At 35.6% G+C, this 22,709-nt stretch overlaps 1 protein-coding gene and 1 non-coding gene across 3 annotated transcripts in view; one reads left to right on the plus strand and one right to left on the minus strand.

Moving 5' to 3' along the window:
• The window catches only part of CEP128 (centrosomal protein 128), a 387,410-nt gene that overhangs the window by 283,471 nt on the left and 81,230 nt on the right, over positions 1–22,709 (minus strand). For both annotated transcript variants that reach the window (XM_036093994.2, XM_078054045.1), the window contains 3 exons: positions 20,627–20,701; positions 18,577–18,697; positions 11,282–11,433 (listed from right to left, as the gene is read on the minus strand). In XM_036093994.2, the coding sequence (XP_035949887.2) occupies positions 11,282–11,433; positions 18,577–18,697; positions 20,627–20,701 (348 nt within the window). The remainder of the gene's footprint in view (positions 1–11,281; positions 11,434–18,576; positions 18,698–20,626; positions 20,702–22,709) is intronic.
• Positions 8,933–9,039, plus strand: LOC118536826 (U6 spliceosomal RNA). Its single transcript, XR_004917836.1, has one exon. It is a non-coding gene; the product is annotated as a U6 spliceosomal RNA (small nuclear RNA).

Genomic DNA, 22,709 nt, shown 5'->3' on the forward strand with positions numbered 1-22,709 from the left:
TCAAACAAAAATAACGATCACTTGAGATACCACCTCACACCCATTAGGATGGCTACTATTAAAAAAACCAAAAACAAACAACAACAACAGGAAAAAAAAAAAAGGCAGAACAAGTGATGAGGATGTGGAGAAACTGGAACCCTTTGTGCACTGCTGGTAGGAATAGAAAATGGTATAGCCACTGTGGAAAAAAGTATGGTGGCTCTTCAAAAGATTAAACACAGAATTACCTCGTGATCTAGTAATTTTACTTTTGGATATGTACCCCCAAAATTGGAAGCAGGGTCTCAAAGAGATATTTGTACACTCATGTTCATAACAGCATTAATTACAATAGCTAACATGTGGAAGGAACCCAGGTATCCATCAACTGATGCATGGATAAGCAAAATGTGGTATATACATAGAATGGAATATTATTCAGCCTTGAAAAGGAAGGAAATTCTGCAATATGCTACAACATAGATGAACTTTGAGGACATTATGTTAAGTGAAGTAAGCCAAGCACAAAAAGACAAATACTGTATGATTCCACTTATATGAGGTACTCAGAGCAGTCAATCTCATAAAGACAAAGTATAATATTTATAATGCTCGTTGCCAGAAAGTTGGGGGGAGGGAGGTTGGTTAGGATGGGGAGTGGGAGTTATTATTTAATAGAGAGTTTCAGTGGGGATGAGGATGGATGGTTGTACAACAATGTGAATTTATTTAATACCACTAAACTGTACATTTAAAAATGGTTAAGATGGTAATTTTATGATTTGTACATTTTACCACAAAAAAAAAGAAAAATAATAAACCCTTTCTTGACTCCAGTTGATTTTCTAGGAAGGGCTGGCTATGAGGGATGTTTCTTTAATCAGCTCTCAATAAAATCCAAGACTACCACGCTCCCACCATACAACCATGTCATATTCAGGCAAAGTAAAATCAGTGTGCTATCTATATCAAAAGGAATTCAAGACATGACTCCTAATCCAATTTCATACCATCCAATCACATTCCCACCTGTTAAGTTCCACCTATGGTTAAGTAAAATTATTAATTAAAAATTCAGTCACACTGACCTCATTTCAAGTGCTCTAAGAGTACATATGGCTAACAAACTGAACAGCACAGCTATAAAACATCTCCATCATTGTTGAAAATGCTACTGGGCAATGCTAATCTAGGGCAACCATTGATTCATACCAACATGACTTGATATTCTTTATAATTTTTCTTCTCCTTTGTATGTATAGGTAGAGATCCTTTCCTGTTCTTAATGTTGATTATGTATATACTCTCTAAAAAAAAAATAAATTGCACAAATTTTACCTAAGAGTGGAAAAAAATTCTATTTGTTCTCAAAAATCAATACTTAGGACAATATGTTTTGTGGAAACAATGTGATTGAACACAATTCAGTGGCTTGTTTTTAGTTTAGATCTGACCAAAGTTCGTTTTATTTTGGTATTTGGTTTTAATTATTGTCTTAGCTGAAATACATAACCTGACTTGTTAGTGTTAATAATTTTCTTATAGAGTGTCTGGATTTTTTAAAATATCAATTGGAAATAAAGACAGCATTATTAATTCCTTTAAACAGATACCTTTCTTTCTCCCTTAATTACTGCCTGGACTATTAGCCCTATTACATTGGTGAATAGAAGGGAAGTGTTTGCTTCATTTCCAATCAGTATTTCACTATTAAGTACAGTGTGCGCTATAGGTTTTTAGTAGATACTCTTCAGTATCAGGAAGTTTCCCTCTCTTCCTTTTTACTAAAAGTTTCCCTAATTAATGGATGTTGAACTTTCATAAATGCTTTATCTCTATTCTTGGGACACTAATATGATTTTCTCTTATACTGATTACAAGTGTTAAAACAACCAGGCATTGCTATCATGAACCAAATATATAGGAATGATATATAAACATGATACCAGTCTTTTGTTCCATATAGGATCTGTGAATATCTTCCCCCAGGGTGGCTTGTTCTTTTCATTTTCCTAATGCAGCCAAGTATAAGGAAGAAATTTTTAATTTTGTTCAAGTCCGATTTATAATTAGTTTCATTTATGATTCATGCTTTTGGTGTCCTAGTAAAAAATCTTTGTTTATCCAGTGTTGGAAGTCATAGTACAGTCATAGTAAGTACACAGTAAGTACACAGTAAGTCAAGTAAGACTTTTTTTGGAAGTTTTTTTGTTTGTTTTTTTAAGTAAGCTCTACGCCAAATGAGGGGCTTGAACTCATGACCCTGAGATCAAGAGTCAGATGTTCTACTGAATGAGCCAGCCAGGTGCCCCTGGAAGTAATTTTTTGTCTAATTTTATTTATTTATTTATTTGACAGAGAGAGATAGCGAGAGAGGGAACACAAGCAGGGGGAGTGGGAGAAGGAGAAGCAGGCTCCCCACTGATCAGGGAGCCTGATGTAGGGCTCGATCCCAGGACTCTGGGATCATGACCTGAGTCGAAGGCAGACGCTTAATGACTGAGCCACCCGCGGCACCCCTTGGAAGTAATTCTTTTAACTGTTTCACTTTCTTCCTCTGTATTAGTTATATACCTATTACTCTTCTTTTAGTAGTTACCCTAAAGATTACTATATGCATCCTTCACTTAATAACATATAAAGTAGATTAGTAATTTTATAACACACTTCATTTAGAATCAAAGACCTATAGAGGGGCCATCATCCCCCAGATAGACAAATAGAGTCAAACACTGAAGGCAAAGACAATGAGAAAATCTGGAAAGCAGCAAAAGAAAAGTGGCTCATCATGAATGAAGAATGCAATAGGATCAAAACTTATCATGAGAAACAAGGAAGAACAAAAACCAGTGGGCTGGCATATTCAAAGTGCTAAAAGACAGTCAACTAAAATCTTATATCCAGCAAAATGAGGTGTAATAGGGGCGCCTGGGTGGCTCAGTCATAAGCGTCTGCCTTCGGCTCAGGTCATGATCCCAGGGTCCTGGGATCGAGCCCCACATCGGGCTCCCTGCTCAGCAGGAAGCCTGTTTCTCCCTCTCCTACTCCCCCTACTTGTGTTCCCTCTCTTGCTGTATCTGTCAAATAAATAAATAAAATTTTTAAAAAAATAAAAATGAGGTGCAATAAAGACATTCTCAGATAAACAAAAAATGAGAAAATGTGTTGCTAGTAAACCAGCCTACAAGAAATATTCAAGGAAGTTTTTCAGGTTGAAAGCAATTGATACTCAACAGTAATTCAAATCCACACATACAAAAAAGAGTGCCAATAGAGTCCAGTGACTCCACCACCATGGTCACAGATGACTGTACCAATGAACTAATGCTAAACCCAAAACAGCGATGGCTCAAGTTTTCTTATCTTTGCAATCTAAAGAGTCTCAATGACAGCATTGTTTCTCCATGAAGCCCAGGAGGGCAGTTGTCAAGATAGTTTCTTGCCTCCCTACATTAAACCCCCATTTGAGTGTTTCCCAGTTTCCTGTAACCTAGAAGGAACAAACAAATATAACTGGATAATGTGGCATAATAAAGCTGTAAAACTATAAAACCATTGTTCAGATTTTCAATCACCAATTACCAATTTCTATTTGAAGATATTTCCACTGTTTTTTGTATTCTGATGGCTCTTTGCTTTTACATTTATTGTTCTGTCCTCGGAGGATGGGGGTCATCTTGGTACGGTAAGGATTGGTACTCCTCATGCCCACCTCCTAAGGTTCAGACTCCCCATACCTTTGTTCCTCATTTTAAATCTCACTATGATTCTGCCCATCCATATTGAAGGGGGCCTGGCTTTCCTAGTGAAGTGAAACCTCAGTGCTAAATGTGAGTTCAATGATTGTGACTTTACAGAGGGCAATGAATGTTGTTTTCATTTGTGTACCCCCAGATTCTACCACTAGACTCAATACCTAATAGACTCTTAATCAAAATTTACTGAACGAAAGACTGAATAAATTGGGGTTCTTTGCCAGTTAGAAGATAGAAAAACAGATCATAAAACCAGAAACCAAACCACATAATAAATTATATAACCTAAGCATACATATGGATGGAAGTCTCATAAAATTCTTCAGAGGAATAAGAAAAAAAATGAATCTAATATTTGGTTAAACCCTACCTACCTATCCAGCTCTTAATTTCAGTTACTATATATTTTGGTTCTCAGATTTATATTCTTTTTTTTTTATTATTGTTATGTTAATCACCATACATTACATCATTAGTTTTTGATGTAGTGTTCCATGATTCATTGTTTGTGTATAACACCCAGTGCTCCATGCAATACATGCCCTCTTTAATACCCATCACCTGGCTAACCCATCCTCCCACCCCCCTCCCCTCTAGAACCCTCAGTTTATTTTTCAGAGTCCATCGTCTCTCATGGTTCGTCTCCCCCTCCGATTTCTCTCCCTTCATTCTTCCCCTCCTGCTATTTTCTTCTTTTTTTTAAACATATATTGTATTATTTGTTTCAGAGGTACAGATCTGTGATTCAACAAGATTTATATTCTTTTTATAATGTCCTGTTCTCTGCTAGAACTATCTTATGATCTAATTTCTTAACATATTAATAACCAATGTTTTGTTTTGTTTTTTTTTAAAGATTTTATTTATTTATTTGACAGAGAGAGACACAATGAGAGAGGGAACACAAGCAGGGGGAGTGGGAGAGGGAGAAGCAGGCCTCCCGCAGAGCAGGGAGCCCGATGCAGGGCTTGATCCCAGGACCCTGGGATCATGACCCAAGCCGAAGGCAGACGCTTAACGACTGAGCCACCCAGGTGCCCCAATAACCAATGTTTTAAAGTTGATTTCTGTCAACTCCAGTATCTGAACAGTCTATATGCCTATTTCTATTTCTCGCTTATATCTTGTTTTTTAGTAATGTGGTTTTATTTCTTGATATGACTGCTAAGTTTTGATCAAATGCTAAACACTATATAACAAATTATAGAAATAATATGAGGGCTCTGAATGATAATGCCTTCCTCCTCGAAAGATCTACTTTTGTTTAGATGAGCAGTTAGGGTAGGGACAGATAACGTCACAGCAGATTCAAAGCTATGTTACAGTATTTGTGACTGTTGGTGCATTTCCAGCTTACCCAGACTCTAGGGTTTAGCCCTTCAGGTATCCCAACTGAAAGAGTGGGATGATTAGCAGGGTCCTTCTTCTTTAATGGGCCTAAGTTCTACTGTAAGCTCTGTTCAGTTTGTGACTTAAACTTTTCAGGGGAAAAGTGGTGCCAAGTATCAGATCCATCACTCTGCATTCCACTCCTCAACAGAATACATGACTCCTCCTGTCCTTATACCCAGATAACTCTCTGATAACTTCAAACATATTTTTAAAAATATATGTCTTACCCAGCTTTTCTAGTTTTTCTCAGTAGGAAGTCTGTTCTGCAACAAGCTAATCCACCATTAACAAAGGCAGAAACTGTTCTCTCATCAGAATTGCCAAAAGTTTACCTAATTTGTTAATCTTCACTGAGGAAGAGCAAACTATAGCCTAACACCATTATAGGTTCCCCCCAAATAAGCACCGTATCACATAAACTCATACTTCATGCAAGTAAAGTACTAGAAATTAAATGTGTTTAATACATTTGAAAAACTGCTAACACTGACCTTTGCTTATGTTAGCCATGTGTTACTTATTAAAAACGTTTTTTTGCAAAGATAATTTATACCATTCCAACATTTAAGAGTACAACAGGCCCACTGTTTTCATTGTTTAAGGCTGAGTATAGTCTCATTTCTCCTGGTAGAAAGCTGCCTGAAAACAAATTTCTAAAACACAATTTAAGTCTCCACTTAAAATGATAACACTATCAAATTAAAATCACTCTAAAGGTTAACTATAACGACTTCAGGAATAATGCATGAACAATTAAAATATGCTTATTATAAAGTCTACTCTATATCCCTTTAATAGCATTTGAACACTATCAATTACTAAGATTCTGCAAAAAATATTACCTCATTTGTTACATATCACCTATTTTTCCATAGCAAGTCCTTCGATAATTATTCCCAAAGGTATATGTTATCTTTATACTTGCTTTTAACGTCAAATCTATCTATAATTAACATAAATTATCAATACTTCATTGTTATGTGGGGAGTGTAAGTTTCTCCCTCCCCCCACCCCTTCATGCATGTGTCCACGGACACGTGCACACACATCACAGAGACATACACAAAGGCCTACACGTTCAACTTATACATAAAACATGTGAGGCAGAAATTATCATGACTTCAGAAAATAAAGAACTTGAAAATTGACACTTTTATTCCTAAATTATTTCTTTACTGACCCTACTAAATAGTAAATATTGGTGATGTCTCAAAGGAAAATTTAAAATATTTGATCCACTTCTACTTTCTGGCTTGATAGAAATACTATGCAACTCTGAGTTACAGAAAACAGAAGAGCTGCCTTTCTTCACAACTCCAATTTTTCCATAGATGAAAGATTTAAGAATTAAACTAAATCATCTTCAAAGTGTAAAAGTTCACTTAGTTTTGGAGTTTTTACTTGTAGGGCATCTCTGCCAGTAGTCATCTTCATGAAGAACTCAGAGAATAGAGCATTTGTGGACTTAGCAATCTGCTTCAATGTCAGTTAATGTGGTTAATAGCAGAGGCAGACCTGCACTAGGTTCGACAATTTTAGCCTGTCTATAAAGTTTTGCTGCCAATATTTGTTTTCTTTATAATCTGTGTATTAAAAATTACTTAGTACTCAGTACCTTATTTTACAACAAGCACTTGGATAAGGAAGAAATTATTAAGATAAAAAAAAGAACAGAAAATTACAGATAGGACAATGTAGGTCTCTAAGAAGGGCTTTAAAGTAGTATTGAATTGGGGCGCCTGGGTGGCTCAGTCGTTAAGCGTCTGCCTTCGACTCAGGTCATGATCCCAGAGTCCTGGGATCGAGCCCCACATCGGGCTCCCTGCTCTGCGGGAGGCCTGCTTCTCCCTCTCCCACTCCCCTCACTTGTGTTCCCTCTCTCACGCTGTCTCTCTCTCTGTCAAATAAATAAATATTTAAAAAAATAAAAAAAATAAAGTAGTATTGAATTGAAGGGGGCATTATTACATAGCAAAGTAGCCAGCTTTATATATAAGAAATGCAAGAATCAGAAGAGTTTATCTTAAAAGCATATTAAAAGGAATAACCTTCCTTCTGTTCCTAATATACTAATCATCAAAAAGAAAAGTTATTATTGATTATCATTTCTGTTTTCCACTACCCTCTTTTTAAAAGTAAATTATGGCATTACAGTTCCAAGTTTCCGCTAATGAATAATCATGTCAGTTGTCACTCAATTATCACTTTCAACATTTAATCTAAATTATGTACAGCACCTTGTGTTTTTTTTTCTTTCTTTGAAGTTCCTTGTTGAATTTAAAAGTCAAATTTTTTTCTTCAAGAAAAGTAAGTTGATGGAAGATGGAGGCTGAGATTAAATCAGGGAGAATCATTGATCAAGGATACTTGGAATTCTTATGAATACAAATAGCCTATCAAGGTTAATGAGGTTCAACTCAAGTTTAGAAGAAGAAAAAAAATGTACTTAGTATTTTCTATGCATATACAGATTTAGGGTTTTAGGTACAATTTGAAAGGTAAATTATGCAAACCCAAACTCAGCTTTCATTCTGGTTTTTTACAAGCTATTTTCACTGTTTTTCTCCAGTGTAAAACAACTGCTTAAAACATATACTCTGGATCAACAAAAACTAATGCAATTAGTGAGAAAGAGCAAGGGTCCCCTTGAATACTGACCAACAACTCTCCCAGAAATTAATGTGCTTTTAAAGAATGACCAGACAACAAATGTTAGCTTTGAAAACTAACCATAAAAGTGTTCTACAATTCACTATTTCAGTCAACAAATACTAATATGGGTAAGACACTATCAGGGGCACAAAGAAATACAGAGATAAGACCTGGTTCTTAACCCACACTCATTTATGATTTGAAGAAGGATATACGTATTTAATTCATAAGTGGCTTCCAGAATGCCACAAGTTTGAATTACAACATCGTTGCGTACTGGTAAATGGCCCAGAGCAAAATCTGTGCATAGCAACATATTAAAAGAAAAGGCAAACAGAAGGTTGAGCATCAGAGTGGAAGCAGAGAAGATTGTTAGAAAGACAAAAGAAGTCAGTTCAACACACTCCAAAAATAAAAACAGGATCTGGTGAAATAAATAGATCCCTGGTTACAAGGACTCTGTTAAAGAGAGGTAGAGGGTGGGAGAGCCTTACCATAGCCAGGAACAAACAGTCCTTTACACATCAGTATTCTCTGACTGTGTTCACCAAGCAACTTCTTGGTTACTAATTCACCTTTCTAAAACCTAGGTATAGAAAATTGGGTGACTTGATGCTCTGCATACAACAGTGTTTAAATATCCATATAGAGCCCCCACAGGGTACATCAATGAGCTGGCACTCTTTTATATACTGTTCTCTGATGGGTTTCATTGTTAGTATGAATGTCTCCTGGGCCACATTAACTCTAGGACACAGAAAATTCAAGTTTCCAGATGTGAGGACAAGACTGAAACACAAGGTCTTCACCAAGGTAAGGACATCGAGGTCAGATTTGTCTTAGTGACAGGGCAGCTTTCTTCTGCAGTCCCCTATCTCCTTCATTTCAATTCATTTTGAAATTTCAAAGACATATACCTATATACTTTAAGGCAGTGTGAGAAAGGTGCCATAAGAATATTAGTGATGTGAGTAAAAGGATGGGGTATAGAAGGAAGGATTATCATATGTAGAAGCTATAGCCAAAGAAGGCTTCAGGAAGGAAAAGGCTTAGGATTTCCACAAAAAGAGGACCTTACAGGAACAGTGAACAACGGGAATAAAGACAAAAAAATGGAAATGAGTAGGAAAGTTTAAGAAAAAATGAGTTAAGTGCTCGCTTCGGCAGCACATATACTAAAATTGGAACAATACAGAGAAGATTAGCATGGCCCCTGCACAAGGATGACACACAAATTCGTGAAGCGTTCCATATTTAAAAAAAAAGAAAAAATGACTTGACAAGACTGGGTATAAGGTTTTGTAGGAAAGGTGTTAGGAAGTTAAAGAGAAAGAGACTAGTGATTAAACAAACCACAAGAAAGAGTATTATGGCAAATGTTTTGGGGCCTGACCAATTAGTCACATTTTGTGCATGTTTTCTTATTTATATTTGGTTTCTAAAAAGCAACTAAAGAAGATTAAACTTCATTATAGAATGTCTAAGGCAACACCAATGTTTTTTTTTAAAGAGAGAGAGCAAGCGCAAGTAGGGCAGAGGGAGAGAATCTTAAGCAGGCTCCATGCCCAGCGTGGAGCCCAATGTAGGGCTCAGGGCTCACGACCCTGAGATCATGACCCGAGACTAAACCAAGAGTCGATGCTTAACCTAACAGCCACCCAGGTGACCCCAACACCAAATATTTTTGAAAACTAAAGCAGAAACCAAATGCTTTTCAATTAAATTTCAATCAAATACCCAACAGAAGTCACATTGAGTGATCCATGACCAATACCATCACAAAGTCTACACTAGATGTCATTTTGAGAACAGCTTGGAGATGTTCAAAGGGCCTTCACAAGGTATGAAAAATAAGCCATAATCAGAAGTGTCACAAAATCTAAAACAATGGATATAAAATTTAATTAATTATTTTATTGTTAAAAATAAAGTCGGGGGGAAAATAAAACTGGTTAATGGGAATTTCTTCCAGAATAAACAATGTCTTTTTGTAATACCTTTTTAATGGCAACTGGGAAAAAAATCTTTCATCCTCCAAAAGGAATTTGAATTAGACTTGAGACAAATTCAAAGAACTTTCTGCGTCAATTTTAGAATGTCACGCACACAGAGACAGGGAAATTTGCCTGGCTTTTGTTCTCTGTCATGTCACCACCACCTAGAACAGTGCCTGGCATGTAATAGACAGTCATTAAGTATTTGATATGTGAGTAAATGTTCAACCTCTCTGTCCAACTGTCTTTCACATCCAAACCCGTACAACCAGTCCAAACTAACCCAAGAGAATGCCAACTCTTTCCCTAACCAGGTGAAAATGTAAAAGAACTATTGTTAGGACAAGGGGAAAGCCAGGCTCTTTGAACAAGAGCATTATTAGGTTATTATAATTTTTTAAATGCCTAGGAATGTGAATTTTTTTTTTCATTGATTGATTCTGCAAGTGCTAAATGAAGTGAAACAATGGAAACGAAGAGAGAGGACAGACCAATATGTGGTTATAAACAGCTTAGCAAAGTGATTTTTCTACCTTTGATATTTATTAACATAGCTTTTTCTAATTTTTAATACTTAACTTTGGCAAAATAATATCTCCGCACTTTCGTCAGCAGGATCAAGGGCTAAAATAATTAATAACCATGAAGCAAACTTTAGAAGTCCTACAATTACAAATGCTCTGATAATATTTCTGATAAGTATTTATTATACATGTAGAGGGCTCTGTAAAAAGTATGTCAATATTTCATTATCTTTACAATCTGAATCTTGATCCAAATCTAAAATACATTTTCCACTGATGCACTGACAAGATGAAAGAGAAACTCAGACTGCAGTAACATTAAATATTTCCTTTGTATTACATAAAGTTAGGTATCTTTAACACCAATTTTCTACCTTTCATTATAATTTAGAAAATTTTTCAAATGTGGCACCTTATTACAATTAGAATACAACTTCACTAATAAAAACAGATATAGAAGAGGACTGATATATATCTATTTCCAAATCTGTCATCCATGTTTGATATAATTTATATAATTATATTAGAATTAAGACATCTCCTTTTTATGAAGTTCTTTCTTTTGATTTTTAATATTTTTGGATAATTACCCCAATTCTGCCTCATGTAGAGCAGTGAGAGATTTAAAAACCTTTATGGTATCTTTTTTTGCTGTGCCTTCTGCCAGTTTCACCCCAAAATAAATGATAACTCACCATTCCTTCAAAGAAAGGCCCCATCTCTCTGAAGGAAGGGCTCAACTGCCACTATAACAAAAATGTTTTCAAGTTTAATAGGTTCCCGGCTTTAAGGTCCAAATGAAAGAGAAATGAATCCATAGACATCTCTATGTATAATTAAAGTAGTCATCTACATAACTTTACATTATGTATACTCAAACCAGAGTTCATAAAATACTACAAAATTTCTATTAAAACTTCATTAAGCAATTCTCTGAAACAGAACTAAAGTCCTTTGAATACAACTTAAAAATAGCAGTCACCTCTATATGTGCTGCAAACTGTGCTTTCTCCTTGTCTTTTCGCTCCACGCACCGCTTCGCTTCCTCTAACTCAGATGCCATTGCACTGAAGTTCAGCTGCACCCTCAAATCTGACATCTGCTTCTCCAGATTCTCTTTTTCCTGCTCAACCCCTTGAAAGAGAAAATGTAAGGCTTGACAGTTGTTCTTTATTCACAGGAGAATGTACTTTCAAATGGTACAAAGCCTTGATGTTCTAATATTCCAGCTAACATAACCCACTATTAACACTCAATAGACTTTTCAGAATTTGCCAGCCTATTGTTTCAAGTCTCACTCAGTATTCTAAAATATATACACTGATGTGTTATCCAATATTATTCCATTTTGATACTAAAACTTGAAATGTTACCGGATTTCTAGTACAACTGAACTCAGGGAAATCCTACATATTTTTTCTTTAACTTTCCTTACATCTCTACCTCCAAACTCTAACACAGAAATACTGAAAGAATTTTCAACTGAGGGGCGCCTGGGTGGCTTAGTTGGTTAAGCGGCTGCCTTCGGCTCAGGTCATGATCCTGGAGTCCCGGGATCGAGTCCCGCATCGGGCTCCCTGCTCAGCAGGGAGTCTGCTTCTCCCTCTGACCCTCCCCCCTCTCATGCTCTCTCTCATTCTCTCTCTCAAATAAATAAATAAAATCTTTAAAAAAAAAAAAAAAAAAAAAAGAATTTTCAACTGAGTTATACATTAGCTGAAAGTTACTGAAGTTGACACACAAAATAATTCTTTCTTGCAAAATAAACAAATGATACTGTTAAATCTCTGTGTATGATCACTAACTAATTTACTAATTCTGGAGACTACCACCTGAAATTATATCACTGAACAATACAGACAGACTTAGTATTTAATTCAACATACTTGGTCCGTGACGCACAGGACACTGTAACACCACCTCTTCAACATAAATAACACAAAAACCTTTTCTCAATTACCTTAAACTCCAAGAATAGAAACAAGACATATAAAATACCTCCTTGAGTCTAAGATGCCAAAAATTGGAACATATATTACCAATTTAACTATTTTTCTGGTAGTTTCCTTTCCAGGAAAGGAAAGGAAGGAAATACTAGCAAATTAAATTTATACATCATTCATAAGACACATCTGAACTTAAGAGATATCAAAGTGTTCGAAATTGTACATCTTGGATGTACATGGATAGAAGAAGATACATAGGCATTTTAATAGCATGATAAAGGCAATGACAGACACTATACAGATATTTTACAGATAGAGTTATCATACAGAAATAGTACAAAGGAGAGAGTGATTAACTATCTTGATGAAAAACTCAGGTGGGAAGAAACAGAAACTAAGTTAAAGAATGAATATAGACTCTCACCAAGCAAAAGAGATGGGGAGTTGGGGTGATAATTCAGAGAAAGGAAGAGACATAAAGCACAGAGGTACAATACTGGATTTAATATTCAGGTAGCTGCACACAGTACTTCCACATAGCTACCACATAAGAGGGAAGGAAGAAGGAGAGTCAGCAGGGTGTTTATACATTGCTAGGGAGCTTAGAAATTATCCTATAGATGAGGAATTAGCAAACATTTTCTGTAAAGGGTCAGAGAGTAAATATTTTAGGCTTATGATCTCTGTCACAACTACTCAACTCTGCCATTGTATTGCAAAAGTAACCTAGACAGTGAATAAATGAATGGGAATAGCTATATTCCAATAAAGCTTATTTACAAAAGTCTGGATTTGCCCCTTGGGCCGTGCTTTGCGCAGCCCTGCTAGGTTTCCAACCTGAAAATATGCATATTTGTTTATGTGTAAAAGTATGTATTCATTTTACAAATACATATTTTAAATTTTATATTTAGATAGGTACAAATATGCATATGTGTGTGCATATAACCTATCTCTAGGGTGTCTATCTTAATATATAGGCATACATTTCAGGATATATATTATTATACATACAAAGTAACAGGAATATATATTATATAAAATATGGAGATATTAATACATATGAATACATGTATTAATACATATACATAATTTGTGAAACATATATTTAATGTGGAAACATAATAATTTGATAAGTTTCATAATCTAGACACATATAAAATAATATGGATATATAAATATATATCTAGGTACACATACATACATATATATATAACAAAACGTTTAGCAAAATTAAAATACTTAAAACATAAGGTATAAAATGTAAATCGTGTTAGGAACACTCTCCTCTCATACCCAGGGGATTGTCTCATATGTTCCACTTTGAAGAACACTTGCCACTTGCTACAAACACGATGGGTCAGTACAGCATAGCAGTTAAGAGTTTGGGGAGTTCAGGTTTGGGGAGAAACAGATTCAAGTCTGTTACTTCCCGCAAACATGACCTTAGGCAATCTCTTTATTCTTCAGTCTTTTTTTTTTCCTTATTCAAATGGAAATAAGACTAGTACCCTTCTTATAGTGTAGTTCTAAGAACTAAAGGAGATAACATAAAATGTGTAGCAAAATGCCTCATGTGTAGTAAGAACTCAATAACATATAACAAAACTTTTAAGCAAGAGTAACATGAATGGTTTGTGGCTTAGAAAGCATCCCTTTAGTAGCAGCAGTATAGAAGACAGATCACAGAGGAATAGAATAAGTTAAGAGGGCAATACAAATGAGACAAAGCATGCCTAAACTGGGATAGTGGGAATAAAGAAGATGGGCCAAATTCAAGAAATACCAAGATCTATAAATAGATAGGGACAAAGCAGATGGAGGAGAGAAGGAATAATTTCAGATGTTCTTTGTATTTTAGCCTTGGCTATTTGGATAAAAGATGGTGGCATCAATTGAAACAGGAAATAAAAACAGGTGTTGAGGAAAGGATGAACTCAGCTCTAAATCTGTTGACTGGGGCATTCTGTGGAATAGCACATGAAGATGTCCAATGAGAGGCTCCAACTGGGGGACTGAAGATTAGTGGACTTAAGATTTAGGGATCATCATTACAGGTGATAGCTAAAGCGTAAGATTTAAATAACAACCTCTAGGGAGAACTATTAAGTGAGAAACCCCATAAAGAGGATTCTAGACAACACCCAGCATTTAAAAGACAAGCTGTGAACAAAGGGAAAAGATTCAAATGAAAAGAATGAAAACAAGGAACTCAGAAGAACCAGGAAAGAGTAGAAACATAGAAGTCAGTGAAGAGTTCCAAGAAGGAAGAGGGAAAAACAGGGGTCAAGTAAGAAAAGTAATACCATGATTCCTTTGAATTTGACTGAGAAGACTACTAGTAAAGTAAAGCAAAGTCAATTTCATTTTTTATGTTTTTAAAGATTTATTTATTTGACGGAGAAAGAGAGAGCACAAGCAGGGGGAGTGGCAGAGGGAGAAGCAGACTCCCCGCGGAGCAGGGAGCCAGATGTGGGGCTGGATCCCAGGACCTTGAGATCATGACCTTAGCCAAAGGCAGATGCTTAACCGACTGAGCCACCCAGGCACCCCAGCAAAGTGGATTTTAAAAGCAGATGTGGATGTTATTTTGCAATGGATGGAGGAATGAACATCAACAGTGTGTGACTATGAGTGTGATTTCTTGGGCAGATTTAAAAAAAAAAAATAATACAATTATTCTATAAAGATGAAAATTTTAGAACCATTAAGAGAAGGTGAAGAAGTTCATTATGATATTGATATGAGAACTTTCAGATTTTTTTTAAACCTGGTAAGTAGTTAAGAAAAGTGACATTCTTCTAGTCTCAAAGACTTACACCAAGAATAACTAGATTTTTTATAAGGTGAGAAAACATGTAACAAATGTACCACAGTCTTTTTCCAAACAAAATAAGAGTTCTTATGTGCATCTTTACACAAATTTGATGAATAATCAAAAACCCTAGGATTTTACTTTTAAAAATAAATTTTAAAATATTTGATGTCAAAATCTATTTCAATTATAACATCACATGAGACTTAGGTGAACTTAATGGCATGCGATTATGTTAGGATAGGTATGTCAGCATTTGCCTAGTGAAGATTTTCTGGCAAAGTGGAAATTCTAACTTAGGCAACATACTGAGTTATGTGTGGGGAATCTGGGAAAATATTTATCTTCCCTGAATTTGATAGTACACCAAATGCTTACAAGAGTTTCTCCAATAATTTAGGTATTTGAGTAGGAAACCTCATTACTGAAATAATTTACAAGCTCAACAATCTGGATTAGTCTATTAGAAACCATTATAAAATTTCAATGTTACCATTTCTGTTACAAGTAAACTTCCAAAAAGAAATACATCCAGACTCATTAAATTCTACAACCTAAATCAACACCACCACTAAAAAGGTATTCTAACATTTCTCAAACACAAAGTATTCCTAATCTACATAAAAAAAGCCAGGCATATGATTCATGACCACTTCTGCCAGATGATTAATTTTTGTCATGGATCTCAATCACAAAAAAGATAGGATCTCAATTTTAATTGTTTGTACATATTTTCAAATTGGGATAAAAGAAAATGAAAACATAGGGGTATTGCCAATTTAAGTACAAGGACAAGTACACACACACATTTAGGCATGGAAATAAGAAGCTGGAAAAAATTCCACTACTAGCTTTGTTGGCTCTTTCTAGGAGAAAGCCTCATGAGATAAGCATGTCTGAAATGGGTTTAAAAATAAAGCAGAGGAGAGATTAAAATTAGATGCTAATATCAGCAATGAACAAGTGAAATTTGAAATTAAAAATAATACCATTTAAATTTGCATCCAAATACTTAAATATAAATCTAACAAAATCTATATGAGGAAAACTACAAAACTCTGATTAAAGAAATCATAGTTGAATGAAATAAATGGAGAGAAAGTTCATGTTCATGGGTAGGAAGATGCAATACTGCCAAATGTCAGTTCTTCCCAATCTGATCTACATATTCAATGCAATCCCAATCAAAATCCCAGCAAGTTATTTTGTAAATATCAACAAACTAATCCTAAAAATATATGGAGAGGCAAAGGATCCAGAACAGCCAATGCAATATTGAAGGAGAAGAACAAAGCTGGAAGACTAACACTATCCAACTTCAAGACACACCATAAAGCTACAATAATCAAGAGTATGGTACTAGCAAAAAAAAAAAAGACAAATACATCAATGAAACAGAACAGAGGCCCAGAAATAAACCCACATCAAAATAGTCAACTGATCTCTGACAAAGAAGCAAAGACAATACAGTGGAGAAAAGGTTGTTTTCAACAAACAGTGTAGTGCTGGGGTGCCTGGGTGGCTCAGTCGTTGGGCGTCTGCCTTCAGCTCGGGTCATGATCCCGGGGTCCTGGGATCGAGCCCTCATCGGGCTCCCTGCTCAGCGGGAAGCCTGCTTCTCCCTCTCCCGCTCCCCCTGCTTGTGTTCCCTCTCTCGCTGTGTCTCTCTGTCAAATAAATAAATAAAATTTAAAAAAAAAAAAATAGTGTAGTGCTGAACAACTGGACACCCACATGCAAAAAAATGAATCTAGATACAGACTTTTAGGCATGGAAATAAGAATTCCTTTTACAGGAGTCAATTCAAAATGGATCACAGACCCAAATATAAACCACAAAATTACAAAAATTTAGAAGACTGGAGATATTGTGGATGACCTTGGGTTTGATGATGACTTTTTAGGTAGAAGAGCAGAATCATGATCCATGAAAGAAATAACTGATAAGCTGGACTTCATTAAAATTAAAACTTTTCAGTCTGCAAAAGACACCGTCCAGAGAATGAAAAGAGAAGCTACAGATTGAGAAATTATTTGCAAAGACATAGGTGATAAAGGAGTGTTATCTAAAATATCAAGAGAGGGGAACCTGGGTGGCTCAGTCGTTAAGCCTCTGCCTTTGGCTCAGGTCATGATCCTAAGGCCCTGAATTGAGCCCCTTGTTGGGCTCCCTGCTCCAAGGGAAGCCTGCTTCTCCCACTCCCATTCCCCCTGCTTGTGTTCTCTCTCTCGCTGTGTTTCTCTCTGTCAAATAAATAAATAAAATCTTTAAAAATAAATAAAAAATAAAATATCAAGAGGACTCAAACTTCAACAAGAAGCCAACCAACCTGCCTAAAAAATGGGCCAAAGACCTTAATAAATATCTTATCAAAGATATACAGGTGGAAAATATGCATAATAAAAGATGCTCCACATCATATGTTATCAGGGAAACATAAATTAAAACAACAAGATACCATTACAAACCTATTAGAATAGCCAAAATCCAGAACACTTGACAACTGCAAATACTGACAAGAATGTGGAACAACAGGAACTCTCATTCATTGCTGGTGGGAATGAAGAAATGATATAGCCACTTTGAAAGACAGTTTGGAGGATTCTTACAAAACTAAATATACTCTTACCATACAATCCAGCAATCATATTCTTTGGTATTTACGCAAAGTAAATGAAAACTTATGTCCATACAAAAACCTATATACAGATGTTTGGTGTATAACAGCTTTACTCATAATTGCCTAAATTTGAAAGCAACCAAATGACCTTCAGTAGGGGAACAGATAAACTGTGGTACATTCAGACAATGCTAAAAAAAAAAAAAAAAAAAAAAAAAAAAAGAGCGAGCGAGCGAGAGAGAGCACTACCAAGCCATGAAAAGACATGGAGGAAACATAAAGGTATATTACTAAATGAAAGAAGCTAATCTGAAACGCTGTATGATTCAACTATATTAGATTCTGGAAAAAGTAAAATATAGGGTCAGTAAAAAGATCTGGTTGCCAGTGGTTAGAGCGGAGAGGGGGATGAAAAGGTGGAGCACAAGGGATTTTTAAGACAGGGAAATTACTCTATGATACTGTAATGGTGCCTAAATGTCACTTATACATTGTCCAATCCCATAGAATACACAACACCAAGAGTGAATCCTAATGCAAACCATGGACTTTAAATGACAATGATGTGTCAAGGTAGGTACGTCGGTTATAACAAACAAACACATTTCCAGTGAGGGGAAGTTGATCATGGGGGAGGCTATGCATGTGTGGGAACAGGGAGCATACAGAATAATCTCTGTACCTTCTGCTCAATATTGCTGTAAACAAAACTAAAAAATAAAGTCTGATAAAATATTGATGCTAAATTAGGATTAGCTTATTGAAAAACCTTGTAGTAGATCAAGAAATAAGATGACGAGAGCACAATGTATGAAATGCATTTCTGAAAATGGGAAGTATTTAAGAAAGATCAAAAAAAAAAAAAAAACCCACACATTTACAAATCAGAATTATACCTCTCCTAAACCTCCGGTCATCTCCTTGTTCATCCTGTTGCTTGGACATCTGAGATACTTGATGTTGTAAACCCTTTCGATCACCTTCTGCTTTCATAAGTTGTGTACGGAGCTCTTCTACCTACATACATATCGTCAAAAATGACACTTTTATCAGTTTTAAATGCAGGAAAAGAATAACTGAACTTACAAATTATTTCAAATTATTTTTCTAGGGAAAAATATTACTTCTAATGGACTACTGTCAGCACAAGTTGAAGCCAAGTTAACCTCCTTGTTATGCCAAGCACAGTGGAATAGTCTCTTGCTCTATTTCTTTACTCCTCCCATTCCTTCCACAAAGAATGTCTTTTTCCCTTCTCTGTGTCTACTGGGACAAAGAATTTGACACACATACACACACACACGCAAAAAAAAATCCTTTATTGTGAACTCAGTCCACTCTACTACTATTAACCCAAGCACCCCCATAACTGTTTTTATACTTTTCACTCCTTCTCTTTTATATGAATATGGTCTACTGATTGATAAACTCAAGTGAAAAGATCACAATTTAGCATATTTTGATATCAAAGTACTGTTCAAAATAAGAAATAAATGCTGCTGAATAAACTATAAACTCCTTGAGGTCAGGGACTATGTTATTCATCATTTCTAAAGACTAGCAAATTGCCTAGCACATTTCAGATATGTCCCCAGTAACCATTAAACAAAACAGGAGTCTCAAAAAGACTCAGTTAAAGTCACAATGACAACCTGAACACAGCAATCTCTTACTTCAAAAGATGAGATCAGAAATCACAAGTCAGAGCTCAGGGAAAAAAAAAGGTCTGAACTCTGCCAACATTAATTCCATTGTAAGAATGGTTGCAGAACAAAGCCAGTGAACATTTTTAAAGGTTTTGTAAAATAGGTGTTATGGTGTATTTTCAGCACTAATTGTCAAAATGTTTAAGCATCTATGATGCCTGACATCTTCACCTACCTAGCAGACTACATAGCAACTTATGTAAGCCACAACTCAAAACAGAAAGGTACGAGTGCAGTTCATATTAAACACAGACAGAGAGGCAGTTAGGGTATGTGCTATGGTGAGCGCTGTGAATTGTGTCAGACTGCTGAATCACAGATCTGTACCTCTGAAACAAATAATACATTATATGTTAAAAAAAAAAAAAGAAGAAGAAGAAGAAGATAGCAGGAGGGGAAGAATGAAGGGGGGGGAAATCGGAGGGGGAGATGAACCATGAGAGATGATGGACTCTAAGGAACAAACTGGGGGTTCTAGAGGGAAGGGGGGTGGGAGAATGGATTGGCCTGGTGATGGGTGTTGAGGAGGGCATGTTCTGCATGGAGCACTGGGTGTTGTACGTAAATAATGAATCATGGCACACTGCATCAAAAACTAATGATGTATGGTGATTAACATAATAATAAAAAAAATTTTAAAAATAAAAAATAATCTATATGCCCTTATCCAATGTATGTAAGATGACTATTTCAAGTTGCTGAACTTTAAACAGCAGAAGCACCAAACTCTCATTACAGGCTAATGGGCTGCAAAATGTTATGCTTTAAAATTAAGCTTTATCTTTGGTTAAAAAGGGCAGGTAGCAACTTGAAAACGTAAATATAAGACAACGCAAAGCAACTTGAGTATGTAAAGGTCTGTTTCATGTATTTTACTTCTTCCTTCACTCCCCAATGCCTCCTTGAATAAAATTAAGCCCTTGGGAAAATTTTATCTTACACATCCACTCTCATTTTTACACCGGTTATGCTAAGAGAGATAAATTCTAAATTGGAGCAGCAATCAGCAAGACACACTATCACAGTGGGAACTTGGTCCAGTGTTTTGTACCAGCTTTCTCTGACTCTTCCTGAAAGGATTTCATCTTTTGCTTATGTGTTTTAATATACATTCCTTAGGGGAAAAAAATTCTAGACCTAGGTGGGTTTTTTTCTTCCTTTCACAAAGACATTTAATAGAAAAGGAGACTCAATTCTGATTTAATTTAAAAGTAGATTATCATAGCTTGCGTAGACTTACCTGATGCAGAAGTGTTTCTCTGCTGCCTTCTGACTGATTCAATAACCTTCGGGATACCTCTAATTCCTGTTCAAGCTAGAGTTTCAACAAAGGATAAAGAAAAATGTCCAGTGGGGCAGAAAATAACTAAATTATTATGGGCATAGTTTAAGAGGAGAAAACTCGAGAACTTTTCAGAAGATATTTACAGCTAATATGAAAAAATATCTTGCTATCAAAACATATCAATGCCTCCATGAAAATAATGTTATTTGGATAACAAAAAGTGAACCAGACCAGACCTCAGGGGTTCAGTTCCCATCTCAACTATGACACTCTTTTCCTAGGTCTCCTTTCCGTCATCTCTAAAATAAGGCCTTTATATTAGACAATCTCTGAGATTCCTCCAGTTCTAAATCATTGTAATCTAAATTCCAAAGCAATTTTTTCCTTTAGTACATGTAATGTCATATTGAACTGAATTAGAATAAAAACTTGAAGGACCCAATGACTAAAGTATATTTCATCCAATTGGTGATTTTGTATATTCTTAATATTCCAACATTCCTAATATTTCCCAATATTCATAACATTCCTAAAATTTAAAAATACCTAATTTCAGAATAAGACACTTAAAATTTCCTTAATAATATAATCATAAGATAAATATTCACAGAAAATGTGCTAATTAGATGACAAAATACCTAAAAAGTTTGAATGTGTCTAGCTTACTACAAGTTGAAAATATAAAAGGATGTGAAGGGGAGAGGAATATGCCACCACCCTCCCCGCCCTGCCCAAAATATGCCTCTTTGGCATAAGGATTTTTTGAGCTGAAGGGAATCAAGACCCAACAGACTCAGGAAAAGCTTTTTACCTCTCCCTGAATTACATTAAAGAATTTAGAGAGGGAGTCTGTACCAGGAAGAGAGCTATTACCAGAGATAAGTTTTTATATATGAAAGACTTATCTGTATACAAGACAAGGCAAACATTTGTTTACCAAACATTTGCTCCTCTCCTCTTCCTCTGAATTGTCTTTCTCCCCTTTGAAGCCCAAGACCTCTATCCCATTTCCTCAGCTCAGGATAGTATATAAGCCTCAACTGCCTGGCTGCCTTCGAGCTCATATTTTTATGCAGCTCCTATAAATACAAAATCAGATTTGTTTTTCTCCTGTTAATCTATTTTATGTCAACTTAATTATTAGATCAGCCAAAGAACCTAGAAGAATAAAGGGAAAATTACTTTTTCACCCCTACAGGTGGGACACATGTTTGTTAACATTCCTGAGATTACACATGCTAGACATGTTTGCATTTTGTAACAGGCTGTTTTGTGAAACCACAAATTTATATTAAGATATTATTTAGTGCTTAGATTTGTGATAGTTATCCTAAGTTATCATTTCACTTGACCAAACTACTACCTATATATTAGTCCTTTAAATATTGTCCATGGGGTAGGTATGGCTATCAAGGAGTAACATAAAGGGGCACTGTAGTTCTGTATCTTCACTGTGGTGACAGTAATGTGAATCTATACATGATACAACTTCATAGAACCACATACATGAATGAGTGCACATAATGTTCGTGCAATCTGCATAAATTCTATGGATTGCACCAAAATCAATTTTTCAGTTTGGATATGGAAGGACAATTATGCAAAATGTTACCACTGAGGGAAAGTGGGTGAAGGGCACATGTGACCTCTCTCTACATTTTGTCTTGCAACACCTTATGAATCTATAACTATTTCAAAATACTTTTTAAATTTGGTTATATAAGTTTTTTAAAAAAGTTATACATGTGGCCAAGAAAGTATCATATTCTAAAAAAAAGTAAACTATATATAGAATCACAGAATCCACACAAAATATTATCTCACTTGTCCTCTGGTTTCTCTGGAGAAATCAAGAGGGAAGGAATCACACTTCAGTCAAAATGTTTTCAAAATCTACCAAGGCCCATACTGGTTATGCTCCCTGGATAATACCAGCAGCCTCAACTCCTTAAGAGCAAGCACAATGGCCTGACACGACTTGCTCACCGTAATGGGAGCATGGATGCATCATTTAACTCGACATAGGTTGGTGAAATAA

The sequence above is a fragment of the Halichoerus grypus genome, chromosome 8 (genome assembly GCF_964656455.1).
Source record: "Halichoerus grypus chromosome 8, mHalGry1.hap1.1, whole genome shotgun sequence".
Lineage (NCBI taxonomy): Eukaryota > Metazoa > Chordata > Mammalia > Carnivora > Phocidae > Halichoerus > Halichoerus grypus.